Source organism: Watersipora subatra, chromosome 7 (genome assembly GCF_963576615.1).
Source record: "Watersipora subatra chromosome 7, tzWatSuba1.1, whole genome shotgun sequence".
Classification (NCBI taxonomy): domain Eukaryota; kingdom Metazoa; phylum Bryozoa; class Gymnolaemata; order Cheilostomatida; family Watersiporidae; genus Watersipora; species Watersipora subatra.
In genome coordinates, this window is record NC_088714.1 from 57,390,131 (window position 1) to 57,415,122 (window position 24,992).

Sequence of the window (24,992 nt, forward strand, 5' to 3'; positions counted from 1 at the left end):
CAAGTTCTGTTGTAGCTGTGGTACTCGTAGCTGGAAAATAAGTAAAAGTAACTCAGCTGCGGAAGGAAATCAACATGTTTACTATCACAAACAGTGGCAAATCCAACGTTTTTAACCTTTTCACTGAAGTAGACTCATGCGTTTTCTATGGTCGACTGCCATAGATGCATATTTGCAACTTTCCCAGCAATTGAATTTTATTATTCGTTGATAACATAACCAACGATCTTTAAGACTTTTATAGTAGTGACAGTGTTGTCCAAAGATTTCTCTATAAAGTTAGCCTAAAATTTAACTTTAAATCTTCGTTTGTGAATTAAAATGCACAAAGTATAGACACAACAAATTTTTTTGTATAGCAATGCTTGTTAACATGTTGGCAAAATGAAATATATAACCAAAACAAACGTTCTAGATCGAGTTTGAAATTGAAAAAATAATGTATACATATTAAGCAATATCGGCAAAATGGCTGGCAGTAGGCCGATAGCTAAATTTGTACACGGACGCAAGTAAAAGGGTTATGTGGTGGAAGCGTGGCAATTCATATACAATACAACATTGATTAAGAAATACTTACCTTTTCATGTAGAAATTTAGTAGGAGAGAACTGCGTTTTCCAGTGACCGCAAGAAACCAACGTTCGCGTGACCTTCTCGGTACACGTTGGCAGTAAAAATTAATCGCATGTAAATTACTATTCATTAATTTGGTTTATTTAATGATAAGTACATTTGTATAGCTGTATAGGCAGCTGAACTCAGGATGGTGCTCTATAACACGGCAGCAAATTTATTGTTTCAAACGCGCCAGTGTCGTTGGGCGCCGTAAAGAGGCACGCGCTAACCGGAGGGGACGTATTATTGTGTAAAACCGATGAATAGGTTTTGTATAGAGGCGTGTATTAACCGTCGATTCCCGTTGCCGCGTCCTAGATACCTAGTAGTGGGTAATAGTCGGAAAAGTACGGTACTCTATAAGGCGGACACACAATCAATCACACACACAGACAACGATTGTCGTTTATATAGTAGATATTATGGAAAAAGTGTTTGTGCCATGCAAAAAAATGGGAAAAAACTTTAACAACTGTAAAGGTGTTTAAATTTGAAGTAATCAGCAAGTAATAGCTAAGTAAAGTATGATTTGTTACAATAATTAAAATGAAAAGTGAATGAATACGGATACAGGTCAAAAAACCGATAAAACTAAATAAAATTATGAATATTTTGAATTAGTAATAGCAAAGTGCACATGAAGTGTGTGTATAAAAATGTTACTGTTGCCTCCGAAGCTATCCATCAAAATTTTGAATATGATAATACTTTTACTTCTCAATAGCCAATACTGTCATTAATTGAAAAATCAACTAGCAAAATTAAATACATAAGTGATGAGCAACAAAAACTTTGTGTGACTGAACCGAAAGAAAAAGTAGTCTCAATTCCTACTCAATATTCTTTATGTGTACATTTTTCAGTTTCAGAAATTATATTGATTTTTCCTTTGCAATAACCAAATATTGAATAATAAAATTGGACCGCCAAAATTGTAATGTAACGGAACATTTGAAAATGAAATGGCACAACTGAAAATGACAGATAAAGAAAAATGATTAATAGATTTTGCAATGGCTTTGTTGAAAAAATATTCAAAAGAACTAAGGCTAAAGGGAATAATAATTCATAACAAAAGTTAAACATTTACGTTTAAATCCAATAAGGATAACGGAGTTGAGCTAAATAAAACTGGTTTGTTTTGTGGTTAGGAGAGTCTGTTTGCATACTTGTGGTTAGGGGAGTCTGTTTGCATACTTGTGGTTAGGAGAGTCTGTTTGCATACTTGTGGTTAGGGGAGTCTGTTTGCATACTTGTGGTTAGGAGAGTCTGTTTGCATACTTGTGGTTAGGGGAGTCTGTTTGCATACTTGTGGTTAGGAGAGTCTGTTTGCATACTTGTGGTTAGGAGAGTCTGTTTGCATACTTGTGGTTAGGAGAGTCTGTTTGCATACTTGTGGTTAGGAGAGTCTGTTTGCATACTTGTGGTTAGGAGAGTCTGTTTGCATACTTGTGGTTAGGGGAGTCTGTTTGCATACTTGTGGTTAGGAGAGTCTGTTTGCATACTTGTGGTTAGGAGAGTCTGTTTGCATACTTGTGGTTAGGAGAGTCTGTTTGCATACTTGTGGTTAGGAGAGTCTGTTTGCATACTTGTGGTTAGGAGAGTCTGTTTGCATACTTGTGGTTAGGAGAGTCTGTTTGCATACTTGTGGTTAGGAGAGTCTGTTTGCATACTTGTGGTTAGGAGAGTCTGTTTGCATACTTGTGGTTAGGAGAGTCTGTTTGCATACTTGTGGTTAGGAGAGTCTGTTTGCATACTTGTGGTTAGGAGAGTCTGTTTGCATACTTGTGGTTAGGAGAGTCTGTTTGCATACTTGTGGTTAGGAGAGTCTGTTTGCATACTTGTGGTTAGGAGAGTCTGTTTGCATACTTGTGGTTAGGAGAGTCTGTTTGCATACTTGCAAAGGCAACTGTCACGAGGTCAATCTCAGTATGGTAGAGGTTTTGCATTGCAAGACTTTATTCGCTGCAGCTGGACACATCAACGACAGAGAACAAAAGATGTCAAAAGACAAACACTGAAATTTATATATACATTTGTACTAAATAGTCATTCTCAAACCAAGGGTAACATATAATGGCTTAGTGTGCATGTACTTGGTTAGATATAGATACTCGCAGTACTATATATCCTAATACTTCACAAACACACCAAGAGTAACACTAAGAGTCACCAATACTTTTCTATTTTAATCCATAGCGTTTAATGAAATGAACTATGTAGGTTTTGGCAATATTTTTCATACATTCATTAGTTTTTTAAAGTATTAAACTAAAAAAAACAAAGTAAATTTGTTTGCTAATTACTTAAGACTTCCTAAGTTGTTTCTCTGAAGTTGTTACTGCTATCATGGAAACGACGATCACTTAGTTTACAAATGTCATCATCAATTTACAAGGCTAAATTAATGCATAGACTAATTTATTTTTTTCTCCAAACAACCATTACCCGAGTCATAAACACATCCAGTCTAAACACAGTCCAAACACATCATATTTTGCAAGTCCTAATGCCAAAATGAGGTTTTCCTTGCACCATAAATAAAACTTTTACTACATTATCAAATATTTCAAATTCTTTTGCTAAACCTAAATTATCTGTTATGTTAGATAGTGTTGAATCAAGTCTATAGGAGCGCATGCGCAGCTATTAGCTAGCTATAAAAGAAGTACAAACACCAAACATCTTCATTTCAAGATGGATGAGAAGTCAGAGATCACTGAGGTGAGTTAAAAAATTAGGAGACAGGCAACAGATTAGGTGGCTCATCATTTGAAAATATTTCATTCTTTTGTGAGAAACCATTTTGGAATAATTTTTTATGAAAAAATATGTTATTGCAGTAGCTATTTATATTATTTGTTAAACTACAAAAAGTAAAATTGTAAAAAAAAGCAAGTTTGCACCAAACCATTGAAGCAGCTGATGAATTTTAATGTACTTGCGGATGCATTAACTAACCAAGTTTCTTTTATAAACATTTTATTTCTTGAGTCAATGAACTGAAGATCGGATGGAAACTAAAAAGAGACACGCATTTACACTGACTCCAATATAACATTATTTAAACAACATCAGATGTTTACTTTTAAAAGAAAACATTTATTAGACACATTTATAAAACAGTATGTTTAAAATAGGATAGTAATTTATTCATTTAGAATCTTAAATAAAAACTAATACAAGGTTTTATTGATTGTCAACAAAGTAACCACTTTCAAATCTTGAGTAAAAGAATTAATTTTTATAATTTTAGAGGCATGTTCAGTTTTAAAAAAGTTTTTAAGCATGTACCTGGATAATAAATGATTTTAGGTTTGCATAATTCTTTGTCAAAAGCAGTGTGTTATTTATCAATTACCAATTATGATACAAGTTCTATGCAACTATTTTATATTTTTCCATTAACTCGGATATCAACCAGATTTAAATTATAAATCTACAAAACCTCCAAAAATTATCCATAAGTTTTATAGGAGAACTAGCCATCTTCTACTGAAAATTTATGGTTAAAAATGTTCTACGAACATCATGCATGCTTTCAAGCTAAAACCACTCATAAAGAAATTCATTAAAAACAGTTGTTACCTGTAAATTAGTATTATATCAGATAATATAATTCAGTGAGTGTGTTTAATTTAGACATTATAAATAAATTATGTAATTGTTCAGATTGTTGTTTAATATTGGCTGCATCAATAGTGGGTATTTTTTGGTCAACATGTAAAATTCTTTCGTCGGTGTTTAAACTATTACAAAAATATATTACGGGTATGTCCTTAGTTTTTAAATGATCTAAAAAGGTACTTTGTTGCTGATTTCTGAATAATTTATCAAGCCAAATACGCTTCATGCAACTCTTTTTAACTACACGGTTTATTGCATCATTCGTTTGGTCAACATGAAGGAAACTTTTTCCAAAGCAAAATATAACCAGATCTGACATCAGTGATAATAATATAAAGAACAACATTAGATTTATGCGCATTGGTCAACACTTACTATTTCTAAATAATATCCGGATATTGTAAGAACTATCTTATCTTGCTAAACCTGTTACCGTTAGTTGTAAACGATGAATTATTTATGTGTCTAATATTGAATTAAAATTGTATGTAGCTTACCATGTGTCTAAAACAATATACCTGTTTCAATGGGTTTTCACAAACTGCTTAATATGTATACTTCAGAAGATGTCAGAAACAGGCAAGTCCCAGCTGATTGACATTTCCATGTTGGTACTTACTCTACTGCTAACAGTGTCGGTAGTGCCTATCATCTACCTGTCTTTGACAAACACTCACTCTACCAGCCAGAACAAAGGAAAGAATGAAGAGAGTGTCAATCTGAAGGCTGAAATCACTGTTAAGATTTCTGATAAGGAGGTGAGCAAGTTTTCTCAAAACTTGTGTTCATAATATTGCCAGAAATTAAGTTTTTAATTTGCATGCAAACCTTCCACCAAAAAAGTTAAAAAGCATAATAACAGAACCTTAAAATGACTCAAATTATAAATTCACAATTATTATTTCTGCTGAAATCTAAAGTTAAAATAAGGAAGGTTTAAAAAACGGTTTGATGTTCTGGTGATTTTACAAGGAAAAAGATCGCATGGAGTACAGCCATGGAGGGCACCTGATCTACAACTACCAGAATGATGGAGGCTTTGACTTTGACGATCTTGGCAAGGTATAGCTAAGCATGTATTGTAGTTAAATACTGTAAGAGCCGTCATGAGTTATTTTAAACGATAAAAAAGAAACAGGAAACAAAATGGATAAGGTCTTTGCTCTGTTCATTGCTTAAAATGCCAATAAAAATAGATATTTGATAGTTTTTTTTAAATATTATTATTACTGCTTTTTGTTTGCTATGTTTTAATTTTAACATTTAGCCAATTTCTGTAATATAAATTGAATCAGAGCTCAAAATGTTCTATATCACCTTTATTTTAATACTTCACAGGGAATCCATGTGAAAAAGGACCCAGAAGATCCAGTTTGTTACATAATACCCATAGGAGGAAATAGCACAATTGATGCTGGCTTGGAGGACTTCTTACAGTCTAATGATAGAGGTGAAGTGGCAGCCAAAGAAACTGAAATCAGTGTTGAAATTGTTCCTTGTAAAAATATCTGATACAAATTTTCTGCCCCAGAAAGTTCATGATGAATGTAGAAGTGGATGCCAATGGATGGTGGTCATGAAGAACAGTGGTAACAATGAACCAGGTTAGTGAAAGCACGGCATTTTGATATATAGTACTTTCATATCAAATCTTAAACTTATTCTGGCAATTTTTTAAACTGTTCCTTAAAATATAGTAACAACACCCAAAGGCTTTTGCATTATGAATCATTTTTGGCTAAATTAATAAACTTCATTTTTTCGATTTTCCTAAAGTCTAAATTGCAGTCTAATTTTGGAACACGCTTTTATTGTTTTTTCCAACCTGGCTTCTCAGTTTGAGAATGTCTCTTATCAAATTTGTGGTATTTTGTGTTTTTATGAGAATTTTAATAATAATATTACTGTTTTTCAAAAGACAAAGATTATGTAAAAATATGAAATTTAAAACTGCACAATTTAGTACACTTTGTAGTTTTAAACTTTTATGTAGCCTGGCGCTAACCGCTATCAATACTTTTTTATCTTTTTTGTGGGAATATTTTGCTTGTTTTTATTATGAAAAAAATTTAATTAATATAATTAAAATTATTAGTATGTATATAGTTGCTTTAAGCTATTTCACTACACAAAAAGTTCTTATTTAAAAAAATTTCTTATAAGATTATTTGATACAAAATAATTGAAAATTATTTTCCTCTCGCATTTGTTATTTTTCAAACCCACTTACTACTTATTCAAAGTTTTGACGCTTTCGAAAGCACCAATATTCTACCAAAAAATTAAGTTCGATCAAAATTCATGCACAGACAATGATGAAACACCCAATAATAGCTGCTCTTGTAATAATAGTTAACTTGAGAATCACATTGCGATGTATATTTTTCTACACATGTGACCAGTAGAGGTCTCATTGTATTAGCCAAATTTGCTGTAATCTTTTGCCATTGCAGTGATATTCTGTTTTAAAAAATTAACAAAAGATTTGGTGGTAATATAAAACAAAAAGTAATATAAAACTCAAATATATTTCATGTTGCAGAAAATAGAGAAGATGGAGGAGAGAATGAACTTAGCAGAGAGAAGAGAGGACTATACTACTGACACTACCACAAGTACTGGTGGTACTGCACAATTAATGGTGTTCTCTATAGGTGCTCTGTTACCTACCTGCACTACAGAGATGATTGTGCATTTTATCCATATGGCTGCTCAACTTATACCGGATAATTCTATGGCTCTTCCCAAACCTTCAATAAACATGACAAATTCATATATTTTCTACAGAAATAATATGCAACAACTATGTAATCATTATTATACATTGTTTTTATTCACTGTTCTTTTTCTGACTTGACCTATAGTGACAAGTGTTTTTATTTTTCCTATGAATCCAGTGTATCATTGATCAAAACAGACCATAATATATTAAATATAGTTTCACAATGCAAATGTTAAAGGCAGGCTCTTGCTTTCATACCAACAGATCAAATGTGTAATAAATAAAAATGAATCTAGAATAAATGGTTTTAAAGGCAAAAAATCTTTGCTATATAGCCACCAAGTAGCCGATGAAACTATTTCAAGAAACCTGGTTGGTGGTTTGTAATTTGGGCAACAATTGTATACATATCCAAATTCATGCAGATTGGCCATAGGCTGCTCACTGAAAAGTTACCAGCGTAATCCTGATTGACTCAGAGGCAAATAAACCAACATATACCTCTCTAACAGAATGGCTAGTAGTGGCTTTGTTTGTCGTAAACTTAGTAATTTCCAAAAAACCTTTTATTGTATGTATTCAAGGATGTCAATGATTCAAAAATTTAAAAATGAGTTTAAATAATAACTTCACCTAAATTTTTGTTTATAGAATTAAGATACATTTTTCCAAAAAACCTTGTTTTTAAAACCAAAAGTTTTTTTTAATTTGCTTGTATGTTTCTATTTATGGCTTAAATCTTAGAGCGTTTTTGCATAAATGTTATTTCGTCTACATTAGTACTTTAAGATATGATATACATTTGTTTTTTTAAACATTGTTGCTAATTTTATTAGAAATGGTTCTATAAGAATCATACAGCAAATTCTATTTTACTATTGTTAAACCGAATTAATCAATGGCTGCCATAACCAAATGTTTTGCACAAAATTATGTGTAAAACAAAGCACTCTGTCAACGTTTTGCAACTGACTTGACTCAACTAAATACTACAAACAAGCCCGTACCTTTGAGTGAATGAACACCTAGCCATATAAGAATATACTGAAAAAAGCGAACACCTTTAAGAAGGCAAAAAAAGTTAGAGTTTTGCAATCCAAAGCAGTAAAGAATGATTTGAAAATTATTTTTAATGGTAACGAAAACATGCAGCAGAAAGCAAGACATATTCAAAAAAACTGCAAATAAAACAGTATCTATAAGTGTCGTAAAACTCTGATTTCGCCAAAAAAAAGTATTATTTGTAATTGTTTTAAACAAAACAACTTTATCAGCCAATTCAGATTGTTGAGCTAAATTATAATTATTATAATTATTATTATTAACTACCAAAACTTTTGCTCTATTCAACTTTAGTACCAGTTTAGTATTTTTTACGTAGAGTAGACGCTCCTACAACATAAATAATCCATTCCAGGAATGGTTACATTATAAGGACTTTACATTGTACTATCAGTAAAATACATGTAAATGGCGAAATATTTTCTCAGATCTTTACAAAATCCCCCATTGTTTCTCAAAAATAGACTGACTAAAAATTTTAATTTAAGACTATAGTAGCTGTGGTATAATTAGTTTGTATCACTAAACTCTCTCATTTCCTAGTCACTTCACTTGGTTTATGGTCTATGATTACGGTATTTTTTCAAAAAGCTAAAGAAAAGGCACAAGTTCAATCTCGTTTTACTTCTACTCTTCATTTTTGCTACACTAAAAGATCTGTTCTGCAAAAAAGAACAGTACACAATATTTTTTCTCTAAAATCAAGTAAAACAAAAACATATATTTGCTATAATAAGAGTGATGTCTGTCTGTTCATCTTTCTGTCACCACAGTGGAAAGTTAACATTAACATGTTTTTTGAGGAGACCCCAACTCAAGACTTTCACCTTGATATACCGACCCTTTAGCAGCCGCACCAATATTAATTTTCTCTTTTTTTAAAACATTTGCGCAATTTATTCTCAGCTCTTTAACAGCTAGGCCGAGAGTAAGTTAAACAGCTACTTTCTCTTTACACTTTTCCTACACACTTTACAGCCTCACATAACAAAATTGACTGCTAGGGAACTGGTATACTTAACTAGCTGAGTGCCAAGCGTTGCACTGGTAGTATATTAATTACCTAATGAGTTGAGTAACTTATCCAACAATTTAGATATTTATTAAAATCTTTACTAAAACAATATTTGAGTTCAGGGCCATCTTAACTCTTTCGCGGGCGAATTTTCAGGACTATATCAGACCACCCTGGGCGAATTAGTTTTCCAAAAAATCAATTTCTTTTAAAAAGTTTATACACTCTTTTTTATGTTATTGTGTGCATATATCTATGTATAAGCCTGCATATGTATACATTTATATGTCCAGATGTATATATATATATATTTGAAAAATTATTACGAAGAAAGTAAACTTGTAGTATTTGCGCTACAAATTTGTTTCGTGCTAAGCATTCATCAGACGCATTGTACTAAAAAATTTTTTAGTACAATGCGCCTGATGAGTGCTTCGCACGAAACAAATTTGTAGCGCAAATACTAAAAGTTTACTTTCTTCGTAATAATTTTTCAAATATTTCATACTCCACTAATTATCTTTTAGGTTTATAGCGTAGAGTTCTCTTTTTACATGCTTTTGCACTTGCTTTTAGTTAAAGAATAAAATTGTATAACATAAATATATTTATATATATGTAGGTCTACCAAGATAAATATTTATGTATATTGTATATCCTTTTATGATGCAAGTGTACACTTTAATAAGCCCAATTTCTGCATACTATATCCAAAAGAATTATCCTTTAGGATAATTCTTTTGGATATAGGCTTACGACACAGCCTTTGCACCATGTGCTTATTCTTGTCTTTTTGAACCAATCACACAGCATCTACTGGAGCAAATACTGGACCTGTCACTACTACAAACTGATGAATGGTAGAAGATTTATCTCTCTTCATATTGGTAATATCCCTCCAGGCACTGGCATCACCCCACCCACCTCATCATCATTACTGCTACCAGCTTCCTCAACAATATCAATTCTAGATGTAAAACAGTTAGAATCACAATTTGAACCTGATTCATTGTCATCTCTTGCTACTAAATCTAAAAAATCGCAGTCAGCTGCTATGCTCTTAGTAACTCCGGTCCTAGTACTTGCTGTATTAGAATAATCACGGAGGATTCTCTTAGAAGTCATCATGACGATAAACTAAATTAAAACTCTCGAAGCTTTCAGTAAATAACAGCTAAAACAGAACCAAAAAGAAAAAAGATAATTACAAATTATTTAGAACGATTTTCTAATTTTTTCGTAATTTTTATTCATTTAATACTGCTAAAAAAGATCGTTTTGTGCAAATAGAAATCATTTTTAAAGGCTAACCTAAGCCAATATATCGTAGCTTTCTATCAATCAAAAAGTAAACAAAAACGGCATTTAACTAACCAAAAGCCGCAATAAAAGAAATATGTTACTATGGTGACAAAAATTTCGCTCTGCCCATTTAAAGGAGTATTGCGAAGCGACAAAAATGTCGCTTTGCCCGCAAAAGGGCAAAGAGCGGTGTTATATTTACAATGGTGTAACGCCTGTATAATGGCATCATTAGGATATACTTAGTACAGGCTAGCAAAGTGTCCATATTGTTTACAAAATTGCGTGTATTTTGAACACACAATTTAAGAATTTATTTATTTATTCTGTATTACCATTAGTTCTGTATTTAGGAATGAACCTGCTAACATCTTATTTTTCTAATTCTTTTTTTAGTTTTCTAGTAAGGCTGTCATAGTTGTTGAATTCATACTTCACATATATACATAATTTAATGTTTTAGACTATCTTTTGCTGAGCTGATATTACGCCCAAGCACTGATTACTCATGGTCTAAAAGCAGTGGTCTATTCATGACAATGTGTCTATTGCCTTTTAGTAACTCTAGAGTATCTGTAACACAGGCTAAGCAAAAGTTTCCTCTTGGCAATGTTAAAACTATCACTAGAAATTCCACTGTCATACAGCCTATGACCAAAGTGATTTTGGAAAAAAAGGGTACTGATCGTTGATAAATGCAATATTAACAGTCAAATGGCACTACATCGCAATAGGATAACTGCAATATTAGCTGTAATGTACTGGGTGTGGGTGTTATTATATACAACAAACAGCCATAATGAAAGGAAAAGATCATATGTTTCTATTTTCCCCCTGCAATAGGAGAAATGCAAGATTGGCCAATATTAGAGGGAATATGCACCGATATTATTAGATAAACCAATATTATTAATATAGTAATAATATAAAACCAATGCACATTTTTTTTACATTTTAAAACATCATAATTAACAATGTTAAGAAGTTGTGATACTTATATAGACTTTTAGAAAATCTATTTAAAAAATTGTTTGGTCACGACAAAAAGCCATAATGAAAGGAAAAAATTATATGTTTATATCTCTCCCCTGCAATAGGCGAAATGCAATATTGGCCAATATTAGAAGTAAAATGCACCGATTTTATTAGAATAACCAATAGTATTAATATAGTAATACAGTAATAATAGAAAACCAATGCACAATTTTGTTTACATTTCAAATCGTCATAGCTAACAATATCAAGAAGTTGTGACATTTATATGGATTTTTAGAAAATGTATTTAACAAAACTATGTACTAAAAATAATACCAGTTATATATTACCCATCACTGATGTTGTTAATGTGACTATTGCACTTCAATAGTCATCCAAACTTATAATTAAATATCGTAATAATCTCATAAGAATCGTTAAAAAAAATATCATCGTCATTTCATTTACTTTCACTGCTTAGGACCTCAGTAAGAATACCAAAGTACCTAAAAGTTTCCAAAATATCAGTTACTTTGAAATCGGCTAAAAAGAAACGATTTCGGTACTCCTACATTAATTACAGAAACCTTCGGCAATTTGACAATGATATAGACTAGTGAAATGTGCACGTTATTTTTTTGCAAAATGCGCATGACTCATTGGTTCTATTTAGAAATACCAAGATTCTAATTTCACCAGCCGATTCAAATACCGATTCGATGTACCGATTCTTATTGAAAAATAATCCGATTCAGATACCGATTTAGATCCTTTGTGTTGCATAGATAACTGTTAATTTCATTATGCAATTATAAAATTAATGCAAAGAAAATATAAATATTGATGTATTTATTTGTTTTTATTTATGGAGAAAAGATTTACATGTATATATATTCACATACTGCCATACCGTGCATCTAGTAACAAAGCAGTCCATGTTTTTTTTAATCTGTTACCTATTAATAATAGTAATTACTGGTAGTGGTAAAACTTTCTCTGTGATAATGAAGTCTCTCTTCTACTGCTGAACGAACTCCTGCGCCTGTACAAGTTTAGTTCAAATAAATGTTGCTTTCAATTACTGTTAATGAATCAATTACCTCAGTGAGACGCCTTTATCTTCTATCACTATTGATGTAGCCAGTCCTACTGAAGAAGGACGCACTAGCCGCAGATGATGGAAGACAGGCTAAATACCGATAAGCCACTGAGATTATTTTATGCGATACAAACGATACATCATATCGTCAGGATCAAGAGTGAGATGGATAACTTTATGCATCGACTACTCAAATAACTTTCGTAATGCTAGTAAATAGAAACAATCCACTGCATTCTTGTTATCATCAATTTTTATCACGTTCGTGATTGGCTGTAATAAATCATATCGCCGTAATTGGAAAATACCGCACTTTGTGATTACGTCCTGACTAAAGCCAAAAGATTCCTCAGCTGTGTGGATGTTTGTTAGGCTATAGGCACGAAATAGATTGTGTGACAGGCCCACAATTTATTAGGTAAAAGTAAGGAACTTGCAGCTGATAATTTTTTATTAGTGTAGCAGGCTAAAATACTGTTTTATGTTAAATAGTTGATCCATTAAAAAGTATCTGAAGTTTTCGATTTTTAAGAGAAGATCGACCGATACCGATTCAGATACTTAAACCCCATATCGGCACCGATACCGATTCTGATATTAAAATCGGGGCAACTCTAGTTCTATTTTCCGTCACTCGGCGTTTTGTTTGCCGGAGTTAACTTTTATTAAACCAAGCTTTTCAAGCGTTTTGTGACGATTTTTGCCCAAATTAATCTGTCTGTTTGTGTATAATCCGATCAGATGGGTAAGTTTTAAGAGACTGTCGACAATTTACAAAGAATTGGTAACATACTTAATTAGGCTTATGTGTGTCTTGTATCGTTATTATACTTTAACGACTCTACAAAACGATGGTTAAATTTGTTGATGAGATTTCGAGACAAGAGTATGCGACGTTGTTGATGAATAATTTTCGTAAGTTGTGTGCACATGCATTTATCATGAAAACTCTCAAACTTCGCTCCACTCGTTCGGTCGTGGAATAGTAAACCGGGCTGGCCTGATAGCTTACCCATAAGTAGTATAGTGAGAGCAGATCTACACACACTAGGCGGAGCTTAGGGAGCAGGAAGTGACATCACATCAGGATCTGTTTGATTGACAGTTGGGGGGCGGAGCTAGGCGGTGTTGAGTCATGGTGTGAGTCATGGCGATCTGTGTGATTTGTGGTGCGAGTAATGGTGTGAGTTGGTTGGTGACGTCGCGGTGGTGGTGTCGGTGGCCGAGTGGTGAGTTGGGCCGCGAGACGATTCGCGGTTGTATTTGGGATTATCGGATTTCGTTGGCGTCCGGTAGAGGTCGCTCTTCCGTGCCGTTTCGGGGATTGACGGAGAGCTCGGTGGCGACGGGTTGACGGACGGTGGCGGATGGATTTCGAGATCGTCGGAGCTTGTATGTATTTTCTTTTTTCCGATCCCGAATGAGAATGATGTGTCTGCGAACGAATATTCCTTTTGATTGTAAACTTCATAAATTCTGAAATTATCCATCGCTGTTATGGTTCCACTACTTTTTTAAAGATAATGTATAAATTGATGAAGTATTATTAGTTAGTGTTGATTGTTACTGGAGCTTCTGAGGAGTCAACTTCCAATAGTATGAATATCGACATTATTTCTGAAAGAACTTCCCAATTGAATATAAAACAAAGAGAGTATAGAAGACCAACCAAGTCTAGATTGAACAGAACTACGTCATTATGAAGATCATCAAGAAAAAGTTCGGTAGTAAAGCGGATATTCGAATCCAAGGAAAATTATATGGAAGGAGATGAGACAATTACGTCACCTATTGCAACAGTTTTTAAAACCGAGGAAATGCAAGAACCATGGAAATGGATTGATCTAAAAGTTTTGGATATTCCAGCTTCGTTAGAAGTAATACAAGCAAATAAGTCTGAAGAAAATGACAGTTGTGAGATTGCGTTGCAATTCTTCGTTGAACGTAAGGGAGAGCGTGTGGTATTATGTTCGATCATCGATCCTCAAAAGTATAACATTCCCTCATCATTTCAATGGTTGACACCAGCTCTCATGATATTGGATCGAAGTGAGATTTACATGAACTCTAAGTCTTCATCAGGATTAAAACTTTTCAGAATTGACGGAGCATGCAATCTGAAGGAATTCAGAGAGAAATTAAACAAAGATTATAAACTCTGTATATCAAGACAGTAATGAGTTAAGGAAATGATATTATGATTAAATTTTATATAGTTTATTTGATGATATATCATAGGGATTTAAACTTACTATCAATGGATATGTTATTGAATAAAAGTTTTGTATATAAAAATGCTAAAACATAATATAAAAAAGACTATTGAATTTCATTCAATCCCAATTTTCTTCTTCTTCTTTCATTGTCGAATGAGAATGAACTGTCTACAATCAAAACATACATCATTTTTAGTGAGATATAGTAAAAGTAAGACATACAATCAGATTAGATGTACATATACTTATTATCTGTACTTTAATAACACTCCTGATGATCTCTTACTACACTTTATAATAATTGTACATATACTTATTCTCTGTACTTTATTAACACTCCTGATGATCTCTGACAGCACTTTATAATAATTGTACATATACTTATTCTCTGTACTTTATTAACACTCTTGATGATCTTTTACAGCACTTTATAATAATTGTACATATACTTATTCTCTGTACTTTATTAACACTCTTGATGATCTCTTACAGCCCTTTATAATAATTGTACACATACTTATTCTCAGTACTTTATTAACACTCCTGATGATCTTTTACAGCACTTTAGAATAATTGTACACATACTTATTCTCTGTACTTTATTAACACTCTTGATGATCTCTTACTACACTTTATAATAATTGTACACATACTTATTTTCTGTATTTGATTAACACTTTTGATGGACTTTTACTACACTTTATAATAATTGTACACATACTTATTCTCTGTACTTTTTTACCACACCTGATGATCTCTTACAGCACTTTATAATAATTGTACATATACTTATTCTCAGTACTTTATTAACACTCTTGATGATCTCTTACAGCACTTTATAATAATTGTACATATACTTATTCTCTGTACTTTTTTACCACACCTGATGATCTCTTACAGCACTTTATAATAATTGTACATATACTTATTCTCAGTACTTTATTAACACTCTTGATGATCTCTTACAGCACTTTATAATAATTGTACACATACTTATTCTCAGTACTTTATTAACACTCCTAATGATCTCTTACAGTACTTTATAACAATTGTACATATACTTATTCTCTGTACTTTATTAACACTCTTGATGATCTCTTACAGCACTTTATAATAATTGTACACATACTTATTCTCAGTACTTTATTAACACTCTTGATGATCTCTTACAGCACTTTATAATAATTGTACACATACTTATTCTCTGTATTTTATTAACACTCTTGATGGTCTTTTACTACACTTTATAATAATTGTACACATACTTATTCTCTGTACTTTTTTACCACACCTGATGATCTCTTACAGAACTTTATAATAATTGTACATATACTTATTATCTGTACTTTAATAACACTCCTGGTGATCTTTTACAGCACTTTATAATAATTGTACATATACTTATTCTCTGTACTTTATTAACAATCCTGATGATCTCTGACAGCACTTTATAATAATTGTACATATACTTATTCTCTGTACTTTATTAACAATCCTGATGATCTCTGACAGCACTTTATAATAATTGTACATATACTTATTATCTGTACTTTATTAACACTCTTGATGATCTCTGACAGCACTTTATAATAATTGTACATATACTTATTCTCTGTACTTTATTAATACTCCTGATGTTCTCTTACAACACTTTATAATAATTGTACACATACTTATTCTCAGTACTTTATTAACACTCCTGATGATCTTTTACAGCACTTTAGAATAATTGTACACATACTTATTCTCTGTACTTTATTAACACTCTTGATGATCTCTTACTACACTTTATAATAATTGTACACATACTTATTCTCTGTATTTTATTAACACTCTTGATGGTCTTTTACTACACTTTATAATAATTGTACACATACTTATTATCTGTACTTTTTTACCACACCTGATGATCTCTTACAGCACTTTATAATAATTGTACATATACTTATTCTCAGTACTTTATTAACACTCTTGATGATCTCTTACAGCACTTTATACTAATTGTACATATACTTATTCTCTGTACTTTATTAACACTCTTGATGAACTCTTACAGAACTTTATAATAATTGTACATATACTTATTATCTGTACTTTAATAACACTCCTGATGATCTTTTACAGCACTTTATAATAATTGTACATATACTTATTCTCTGTACTTTATTAACAATCCTGATGATCTCTGACAGCACTTTATAATAATTGTACATATACTTATTCTCTGTACTTTATTAACACTCTTGATGATCTCTTACAGCAAGTGAATTTCGCGAAATTGGATTTCGCGAAATTACACATATATATTATACAGTCAACTTTCGCTAAATTGAATTTCGCGAAAGTGAATTTCGCGAAAACTGTTTATATATATCATTAGATCACAAAATTATTGAACCGCGACAACACTTCTACTTGTTATAAATCCTTCGAGGGAATATGCCTTTTCAATTCAGTTCATAACTTCACAATGAGTACCAGAGACAACAGAAAAAGGAAATTTCAAGAACGATTACAATGTGTAGATAAATGTGTGAAGCGATGGGGTTACTGCTCTCATGGAATGGAAATAAGCGTTCGGAAGCGAAAAGCTTGTCGATTTCTCTTACGTGAAAAGTTCTATCAAGATCTCAACGAAAGATTACGGTTTACAGTAAGTACTACAAATTCAATCTAGATGTTATGTAGGAATGATACAATGAATCTTCTCTTCTGAGTAGTAACTATGTGTTCTAGGCTGATTGTATTCATTGCAATTGCAAACTCCAATATCTTAGCAAAGTGTATGTTATATCCCTACTCAGATTAAAACAGATTATTTTAACTGAATATCCTCCTCTGTCTGTGTGTCCTAGTCTGACTATGTGATGTAACATATTTGTTTTTCTTATTGTCTGTATGTCCTACTCTAGCTGATTGCATATCCTATTCTGTCTGCATTACATCTTGCATATCATTCTATGATTCGATGACTAATGCAATTGAAATTTACAATTTAAGTTGGAGTCCATTGTGAATGTAGAGTCTACTATCTCAGCAAGGATATAGTAAACCATCCTGACTGTAATCATTGCAATTGCAGGCTCCCGTATCTCAACAGGAAGATTCCATTCAGAAAAAGGATGGATCTTCTTCTTCTTCAGTAAGTATTACATTATATTTGATTTTTAGTTTGAATGAATGATCTAATCTGATTGTATGTCTTACTTTTACTATATCTCACTAAAAATAATGTATGTTTTGATTGTAGACAGTTCATTCTCATTCGACAATGAAAGAAGAAGAAGAAAATTGGGATTGAATGAAATTCAATAGTCTTTTTTATATTATGTTTTAGCATTTTTATATACAAAACTTTTATTCAATAACATATCCATTGATAGTAAGTTTAAATCCCTATGATATATCATCAAATAAACTATATAAAATTTAATCATAATATCATTTCCTTAACTCATTACTGTCTTGATATACAGAGTTTATAATCTTTGTTTTAATTTCTCTCTGAATTCCTTCAGATGGCATGCTCCGTCAATTCTGAAAAGTTTTAATCCTGATGAAGACTTAGAGGCGATAGATAATTTCAGAATTTATGAAGTTTACAATCAAAATGAATATTCGTTCGCAGACACATCATTCTCATTCGGGATCGGAAAAAAGAAAATACATACAAGCTCCGACGATCTCGAAATCCATCTGCCACCGTCCGTCAACCCGTCGCCACCGAGCTCTCCGTCAATCCCCGAAACGGCACGGAAGAGCGACCTCTACCGGACGCCAACGAAATCCGATAATCCCAAATACAACCGCGAATCGTCTCGCGGCCCGACTCACCACTCGGCCACCGACACCACCACCGCGACGTCACCAACCAACTCACACCATTACTCGCACCACGAATCACACAGATTGCCATGACTCACACCATGACTCAACACCGCCTAGCTCTGCCCCCCAACTGTCAATCAAACAGATCCTGATGTGATGTCACTTCCTGCTCCCTAAGCTCCGCCTAGTGTGTGTAGATCTGCTCTCACTATACTACTCCCATATCTAACGAAAGAAGATTTGAGTCACATCATACAAGTTTAAACAGATCATTTTGTGTATGAAAATTACACATATATAGTTTACTGGCTTGGCCTGCTTGATGAATTTATTTTAATAGTCATCGTACTAGGGTGTAGTACACATACATGTATTTTACTTCTGACATAGCTCAAGCTGTATAAGTATAGACTTTTTTAATGTCAGTGTCTAGTGTTTCCATATAAATGTAAAAAATATCATATACATGTATACGATATTTGTTCATTAATTATCAGGCTAAACAATCAATTGAACCTTACTGCCCCAATTTTACCGATGACATGCTATTTTTCAATAGTGAAGTTTATACTGATTTTAAAGCCAAATTTGCAACTAATAAGCTTTTGTAAATCACACCCCTACAGATCATTGGTAATCTGGGCATATCAAGAACCACTTATAAGAGCAGAGTTTTATCACTACCAACCTGTGTGTACAACACAGTGAAAGCTAGATATCTTAGTACTAAAGATGAAAATAAATCTAGATATGATACATACAGGATTTGAGTTTACTACGGTAGAGTAGTTTATCCTATTCTATGAGCTGAAACTATTTAAGTCGCCACAACTTGAATGGATATTTTAGATAAAAACCTTTAGCCGAGATGCAAACTTTTTGGTTTGTAAAAATGGTATAATAGAGCCATATGTTTGAAGATAATGCAAAACATGATTAGAAGAACATATTGAATACATTTGCCAAAGTATTGTCTGATAGATAGGTTAATGAAGTTTAATAAGAGCTGTACCGACAGGTTTTTCTGCATAGCTCTACTCAATGTCAACGGAGTAAATATTAAGAGCTGCTCAAAAAACTGTATGCTCAGCACTACTACGTGAAAAAAGTGAATCCATCTCACAAACCGCCTACCAGGTGCAAAAATGGCTTTATTAACCTTTTTTCAAAATCATTAGGTTAACCTTCTCTGATTTGAAAGTAGTTGACATTGTTTTGGTGTTGACTAATTTGTTCAACTAAAAACCATTTGCTTGTACTTGAAACAACTAATCAAATCTGACCAGTAAATTTTTTTCTACAAATTAAAACTAGTAATGACTAGATAGCAATGACTAAACATGACTTTTTTAAAGATGCTGGTGGTTTTGCCATATATTCGAACATATTCTTTTCAACGATGCAGTTTGTGTTATTTATCTAGTAACTAATTTCCGGTGTGGGTAGCTACCATAGACCTATTAACTATTATGTTAAGTTGATATGTGTGTGGTAGCAACTGAAAACTTTGCTGATAGCAAGGCTGCAATGAAATAAGTTAACTTGACAACATAACTCTTGTGAGAATTATTCGTAGTCAGTATTCAGAGGTTCACACAGCATTTAGAAGAAACTAACACAACAAACTTCTAATAACCCTTTTCGGAAGCGTTTTACAGATTTATAATAATGTATGTGTAGCTACATTTAAAGTTTTATTTTAGCAGTCATAGGCAAATGCAAAATAAATAATATGTCAATGAATTCATGTAATACTAGACTTTTTTGGAGTAGCCGATGTGAATACAAAATATAAGGACAGACTGTTTCAGTATCTAAATCATTTTGGACAGCTCTGGGCACTTTTTGCTGAGGGTTTTGACTGCAATCAATTTTATCCATTTTAATATTCAAATATCTTAACAGTGAGTTTTCCTATCTCAAATAATAGAAAAACATCAATACTTTTTTCAATAATCAACTAAAACTTGGTGCAATCAAATTTTAAACAAGCTGCCACTTTTAAGGCATTCTGTGTAGTTTTCTGAAGTTTTGCCAGTAATTATTCAGAGAAGATTTTTTGTTTGCAGGGATTCCTTTTCTGAAGCTTTTAAAGAAGTGCTGAAGTGTTTATTCAGAACAATTAATTTGTGTGCAGCCAGGGATCGACAACAGATCCCGATTTTGCCACGACTGTAAAAAACCCCAGAAAAACTCTTAAACTATGCAACCAGCTAACTCTCGACCAACAACAATTTTGTGTTTAAATTCAATGTTTGAAAGTACTAGTGGCTCTGTGTGCTCTAACAATTTTTTTGCAAAAGCCTGTTCAAGAAATATTGAATTTTTTTTTCTAATTTACATATAAAACATCAAAGTTGGCCGTTCACCATGTAGAGTTTGTTTTAATAGATGGCAGCTCTCAAACCATGAAAGTAGTGCAACTAACATAACATATTTGATAGTGCAGTTTAGGAGTTTGTTTGCCAATCAGCTCAAAAGACATTGGCCTCAAAAACTAATACACTGCACCACTTATATATTGCTAAACTTGGTGCCAATGCTGTTTTCTGTTTTGATGTACAGAATCTACTTGGCCAAAACTATTTTCTTTAAAACAAATAATTAGTTTTGAGGAGTGGGAGTAATCTTCTCTATACAAGGCTGTGCATAGTTTAAAATTATTTGGCAGGCTAAGAAAAACTCCTCGATTTATTTATTCCGACTGAATCTGTACAACTATCTACTGAAACAAGAAACAAAACTATTTTACAAATGAAATACCACATCTTATCATTTAGCCATTAAAATCACAGCAAGTTAACAAAAGAGAAAAGACACATGTACAACCTACCATAACATGTTTTATTTAGAGTAAAACAAATGAATTATTTCTACAAAACTTTTTACATGATACTTTTTCTAACAGTTTCTGAATAATTTGGAAATGAATTAATAAAATTTATTTCCAAATAAATTGCTATAATTTTCATTTTCCTATATACCAATTATTTTTTATAAAAAGATAACTCTATTGGGTCCTATAATACAGAGCTGTTAATAAAGTTGAGCGTTAATTCATTTTTCTATTTAAATCTTTAAAATATGTTTTATAAGTTATATTGATTTGCTCTTACTGCTGATTTTCAAGTCATTTTAGTGACTACAAATGATAGTAACTTAATCAGCGTGAAAAAATGTGAGAGCTTCATTAGTAATCTTGAGCGTCATTATGAAGCGTTTTAGTGGCTGAATTAATTTGACTTTTGGTATACACAGTAGTATATTATACAAGCAGCCGCAAAACTCCAACAGAATTGTGCTGAGCAACAAAACTGGTGTGTTAGAAATGATTTGTAAGTATATGTCTTCTTTATTTGGATCATTTGACGCAGTAAGTAGTACTACAGCGGCACAATAAATCATGAGAAAACTTCATAAATTTATACACGGGAAAATTCAGAATGTGTTAAACAAGTTGAAATTATTTATTTCCATTGATGTTATAACTAATATCACAACCCATTTTAAAGATATTGCAGAAAGTAAGTCTATGTAAAAATATGACCAAAAATAGAACATTATGTTTGAATTTTAGAAATTATGTTAAGTTTTAATTCAAACTTTCTTGCAACTATGACAGGAGGTTGCTGGTGCAGACGACACATGTAATGGCTTTGTTTGAATCGTACGGTGGGCAAGGAACTCCTGTATTACAGGCCGCTTTGTTGAAGTACAAAAGTGCATCGTCATCCTTATTAGCACTCTCTCCATCTACGTACTCTGGCTCAGCATCAACACACTCATATGTTGTCCTTCCTCTATCAATGTAAGATGCGGACATCAAGTAGCCTACAAATTAGTTTAATGAAATTGCTCTAAAACTTCCTGATTTCAAAGTAAAGGTTATACATCTAATACTAAATATGAGTAAGTGATATACATCAATCTATAATTTTTTAAACAAACCATGAACTAGCAAAATAAATTTTGCCAGCATTCTAGCTATTAGCAAATGACTTTGGCTTATAACTCTATGCATTTTTTGCTATAGACTCATTAAATTTAACTATACAAATTCAGACTAAAACAGGCAGAAACCGATCTTAATGTCAAATGTCATACTCAAATTATACCATTTTGTAAATACTATAGATTCTGCAATCATGGACTTAGAATATACAGTAAAGTGAGTAACAGTGAGGTGCAGGTTTTTATAGAAAAATAATAAAAAAGATTTTGGTTGTCACAAAAATTACAAAAAATATAAATCACAAATTCAGTGGTTACACAGATCGCAAATATATAGCTAATAATATATCAAAAAAATATTTGTTTAAAAGATTGCTGTTACAAGTTAAACGCAATTCAGGAACCTGCTCAAATATTTTGGTTAGCCATAGTTACAGTAATTTGGTTTAATCTCCACCAAAAAATTAACCCATTGGGTAAGACTTTTGTAGCAATACATCATAAAAAGACTCTTTTACTAGTTATATTACTTACGCATAGCATACCTTCATATTCAAAGGTCCAATCATTACTGGGACAGCTCCTTTTACCAGGAATCATGATTACTGATGATCTTGTTTTAGCAACGCAGACGGCACAAGGAGCATTCTCGTTATGAGCAGAAGTGCTGACTACATCGTAGGAGAAAGTCTTATATTCTGTACCCGCAATGTAACTGGATATTCTAACTGTATCATCACTGCTATACTCAGCATCATTTACCAAACACTGGTAGTTGCTTCCTCCTCCTTCCTTGTTGTTCCCAGCTCCTCCGGCAAAGCCTAAGAATTCATATGATTTTGTTATTGCGCACATACTTTGGGTTTAAGATATTTTGATCTTAGAGTAGTCAAGTAGACAATGCAATGTATAAAGTAAGTTTTAAGCTATTAGATATAGAGTAGTTTAAATCATTTGAATTTTTACTTCAAACATAATATTTTATACTTTCAAACTCATTTTTAGCGCAAAAATTCATTTCATCAAATGTTCACTATTCATCTGATAAAATTTGCAAGGAAAAATTCCACATCCTTCAATACAAAGGCGTATAGCTGAATAATAATCCTTGGTATAGCTGAATAATTATTCAGGTGAAAGATTGAAAGCTTTTACCTGAATAATAATTCACGTTGGGTTGCTGCTCTTGAGCTGCAGCCTAACAAGTTTCAGTTAAAAGAAACCATGAATAATGTTGGCAATACTACTTTATAAGAGTAGTTTTTATAGTTACAAAGTACATTTAACTCTTTATATCTGGTTGGGTAGATACACAAGAAAAATATATATATATATGTGTATGTGAAATAAATTCTTCACCAACAAATCTAAATTTCTATGTTTACATATAATGGCAGTTTTTGTTATCTCTCTAACTAATAATAGTGTAACTATTCCTGGCGACTTATTATATCTTGAAAGCAATTATTGTCTTATGATTATTCATTTTATACAATATGATTAATAGAGTTAAGCTGTGTGTGTATAGATTACTCTAAAAATATAAAACGCAAAGCTTGAAAAAGGTTTACATTAATTAATTTGACAGGTATGCGGGCTTCTAACCTAGTTTCACTAAGGAATTAATTCGCCATAATGTATTAACTTCTATTTAGTGTGTATATACCTTACGACACTTATGTATTCGCCTTATCTAACTTTCGCGTTTTCGCGGAGTCATCCTCTCGCGAAAACTTCATGAGCGAAACTAAACTATCATAATGAGTGAGCGAAAATGCTGAATTAAATAGCTTTGTTCATTAATAGTCCAAAAAACAAATAGCAGCAAACGATCAAATTGCATTATCGATCTCAACCAAATACTTCTACCTGCGGTTTACAATTACAAACTAGTCCCAAATTGAAAACTATTTTTGTACTGGTGAACCGAACCTGAGGAATCTAATTATGTTTGCTTCACTGACTTTATTTTCACACCACTATATTTTCGCACTCATCAGAGCTGCAAAATTAAGTTGCTTCGAAATTTTACTCTGTATGCTACTCACAAAACTAAGTACTAGCAAAGTATAAGTGTCCTAGGGTAAGTTTTCTCAACTTAAGTTATAGTTTTTTGTTCTATATTCATTAATCTATATATATACTTCTCAAAGTCCGTCTGTATGTTCAAAATCCGGCTATAGATCTTAAAATTTTGATTTTCCACCATCTGATGAATTCGAACTCACAACGGTTTGCTCATCGACGATTCATAAGGCAATCCAGTGTATCCGGATGCTTTACCACTGAGCTATAACGCCTTAGTAAACGTTTGCGTATATATACGTTCTGATATAACGGATACGCTATGCGCGTGCAAACTATTAATTAGCCTTGCTAAAAAACGCTATATAAACATTGTCATTAAAACTGCATTTTAATTCACGATGAATTTAACGGATACACGTATGCTATTTATTTTGCCTTACTTCCACGACTTACGAGGCTACTGTTCCAAAATATTCTGGGACCTAAGTATATGCAACGCAACGCGATGCTTCTTCATCTTTTATTTTATAGTCGCAAATTTCTTAGTCTC

At 32.4% G+C, this 24,992-nt stretch overlaps 2 protein-coding genes across 2 annotated transcripts in view; one reads left to right on the forward strand and one right to left on the reverse strand.

The window, feature by feature from the left end:
• Positions 1 to 24,992, reverse strand: part of LOC137399943 (uncharacterized) — a 295,444-nt gene that overhangs the window by 80,683 nt on the left and 189,769 nt on the right. The gene's annotated exons all lie outside the window — the stretch shown is intronic.
• On the forward strand, positions 3,315 to 7,264 carry LOC137399656 (uncharacterized). The gene is made up of 5 exons (XM_068085840.1): positions 3,315 to 3,341; positions 4,808 to 5,002; positions 5,217 to 5,306; positions 5,583 to 5,848; positions 6,787 to 7,264. Exons 1-4 carry the CDS (start codon positions 3,315 to 3,317, stop codon positions 5,754 to 5,756), a joined length of 486 nt encoding a protein of 161 aa, XP_067941941.1. The 3' UTR covers positions 5,757 to 5,848; positions 6,787 to 7,264.

Excerpts from the sequence above, each read along its gene's own strand:
- LOC137399656 (XM_068085840.1), top strand. The coding sequence starts at position 3,315 with ATGGATGAGAAGTCAGAGATCACTGAG. Across the intron at positions 3,342-4,807 it reads AGAAGTCAGAGATCACTGAG|AAGATGTCAGAAACAGGCAA; the intron begins GTGAGTTAAAAA and ends TGTATACTTCAG. Across the intron at positions 5,307-5,582 it reads ACTTTGACGATCTTGGCAAG|GGAATCCATGTGAAAAAGGA; the intron begins GTATAGCTAAGC and ends AATACTTCACAG.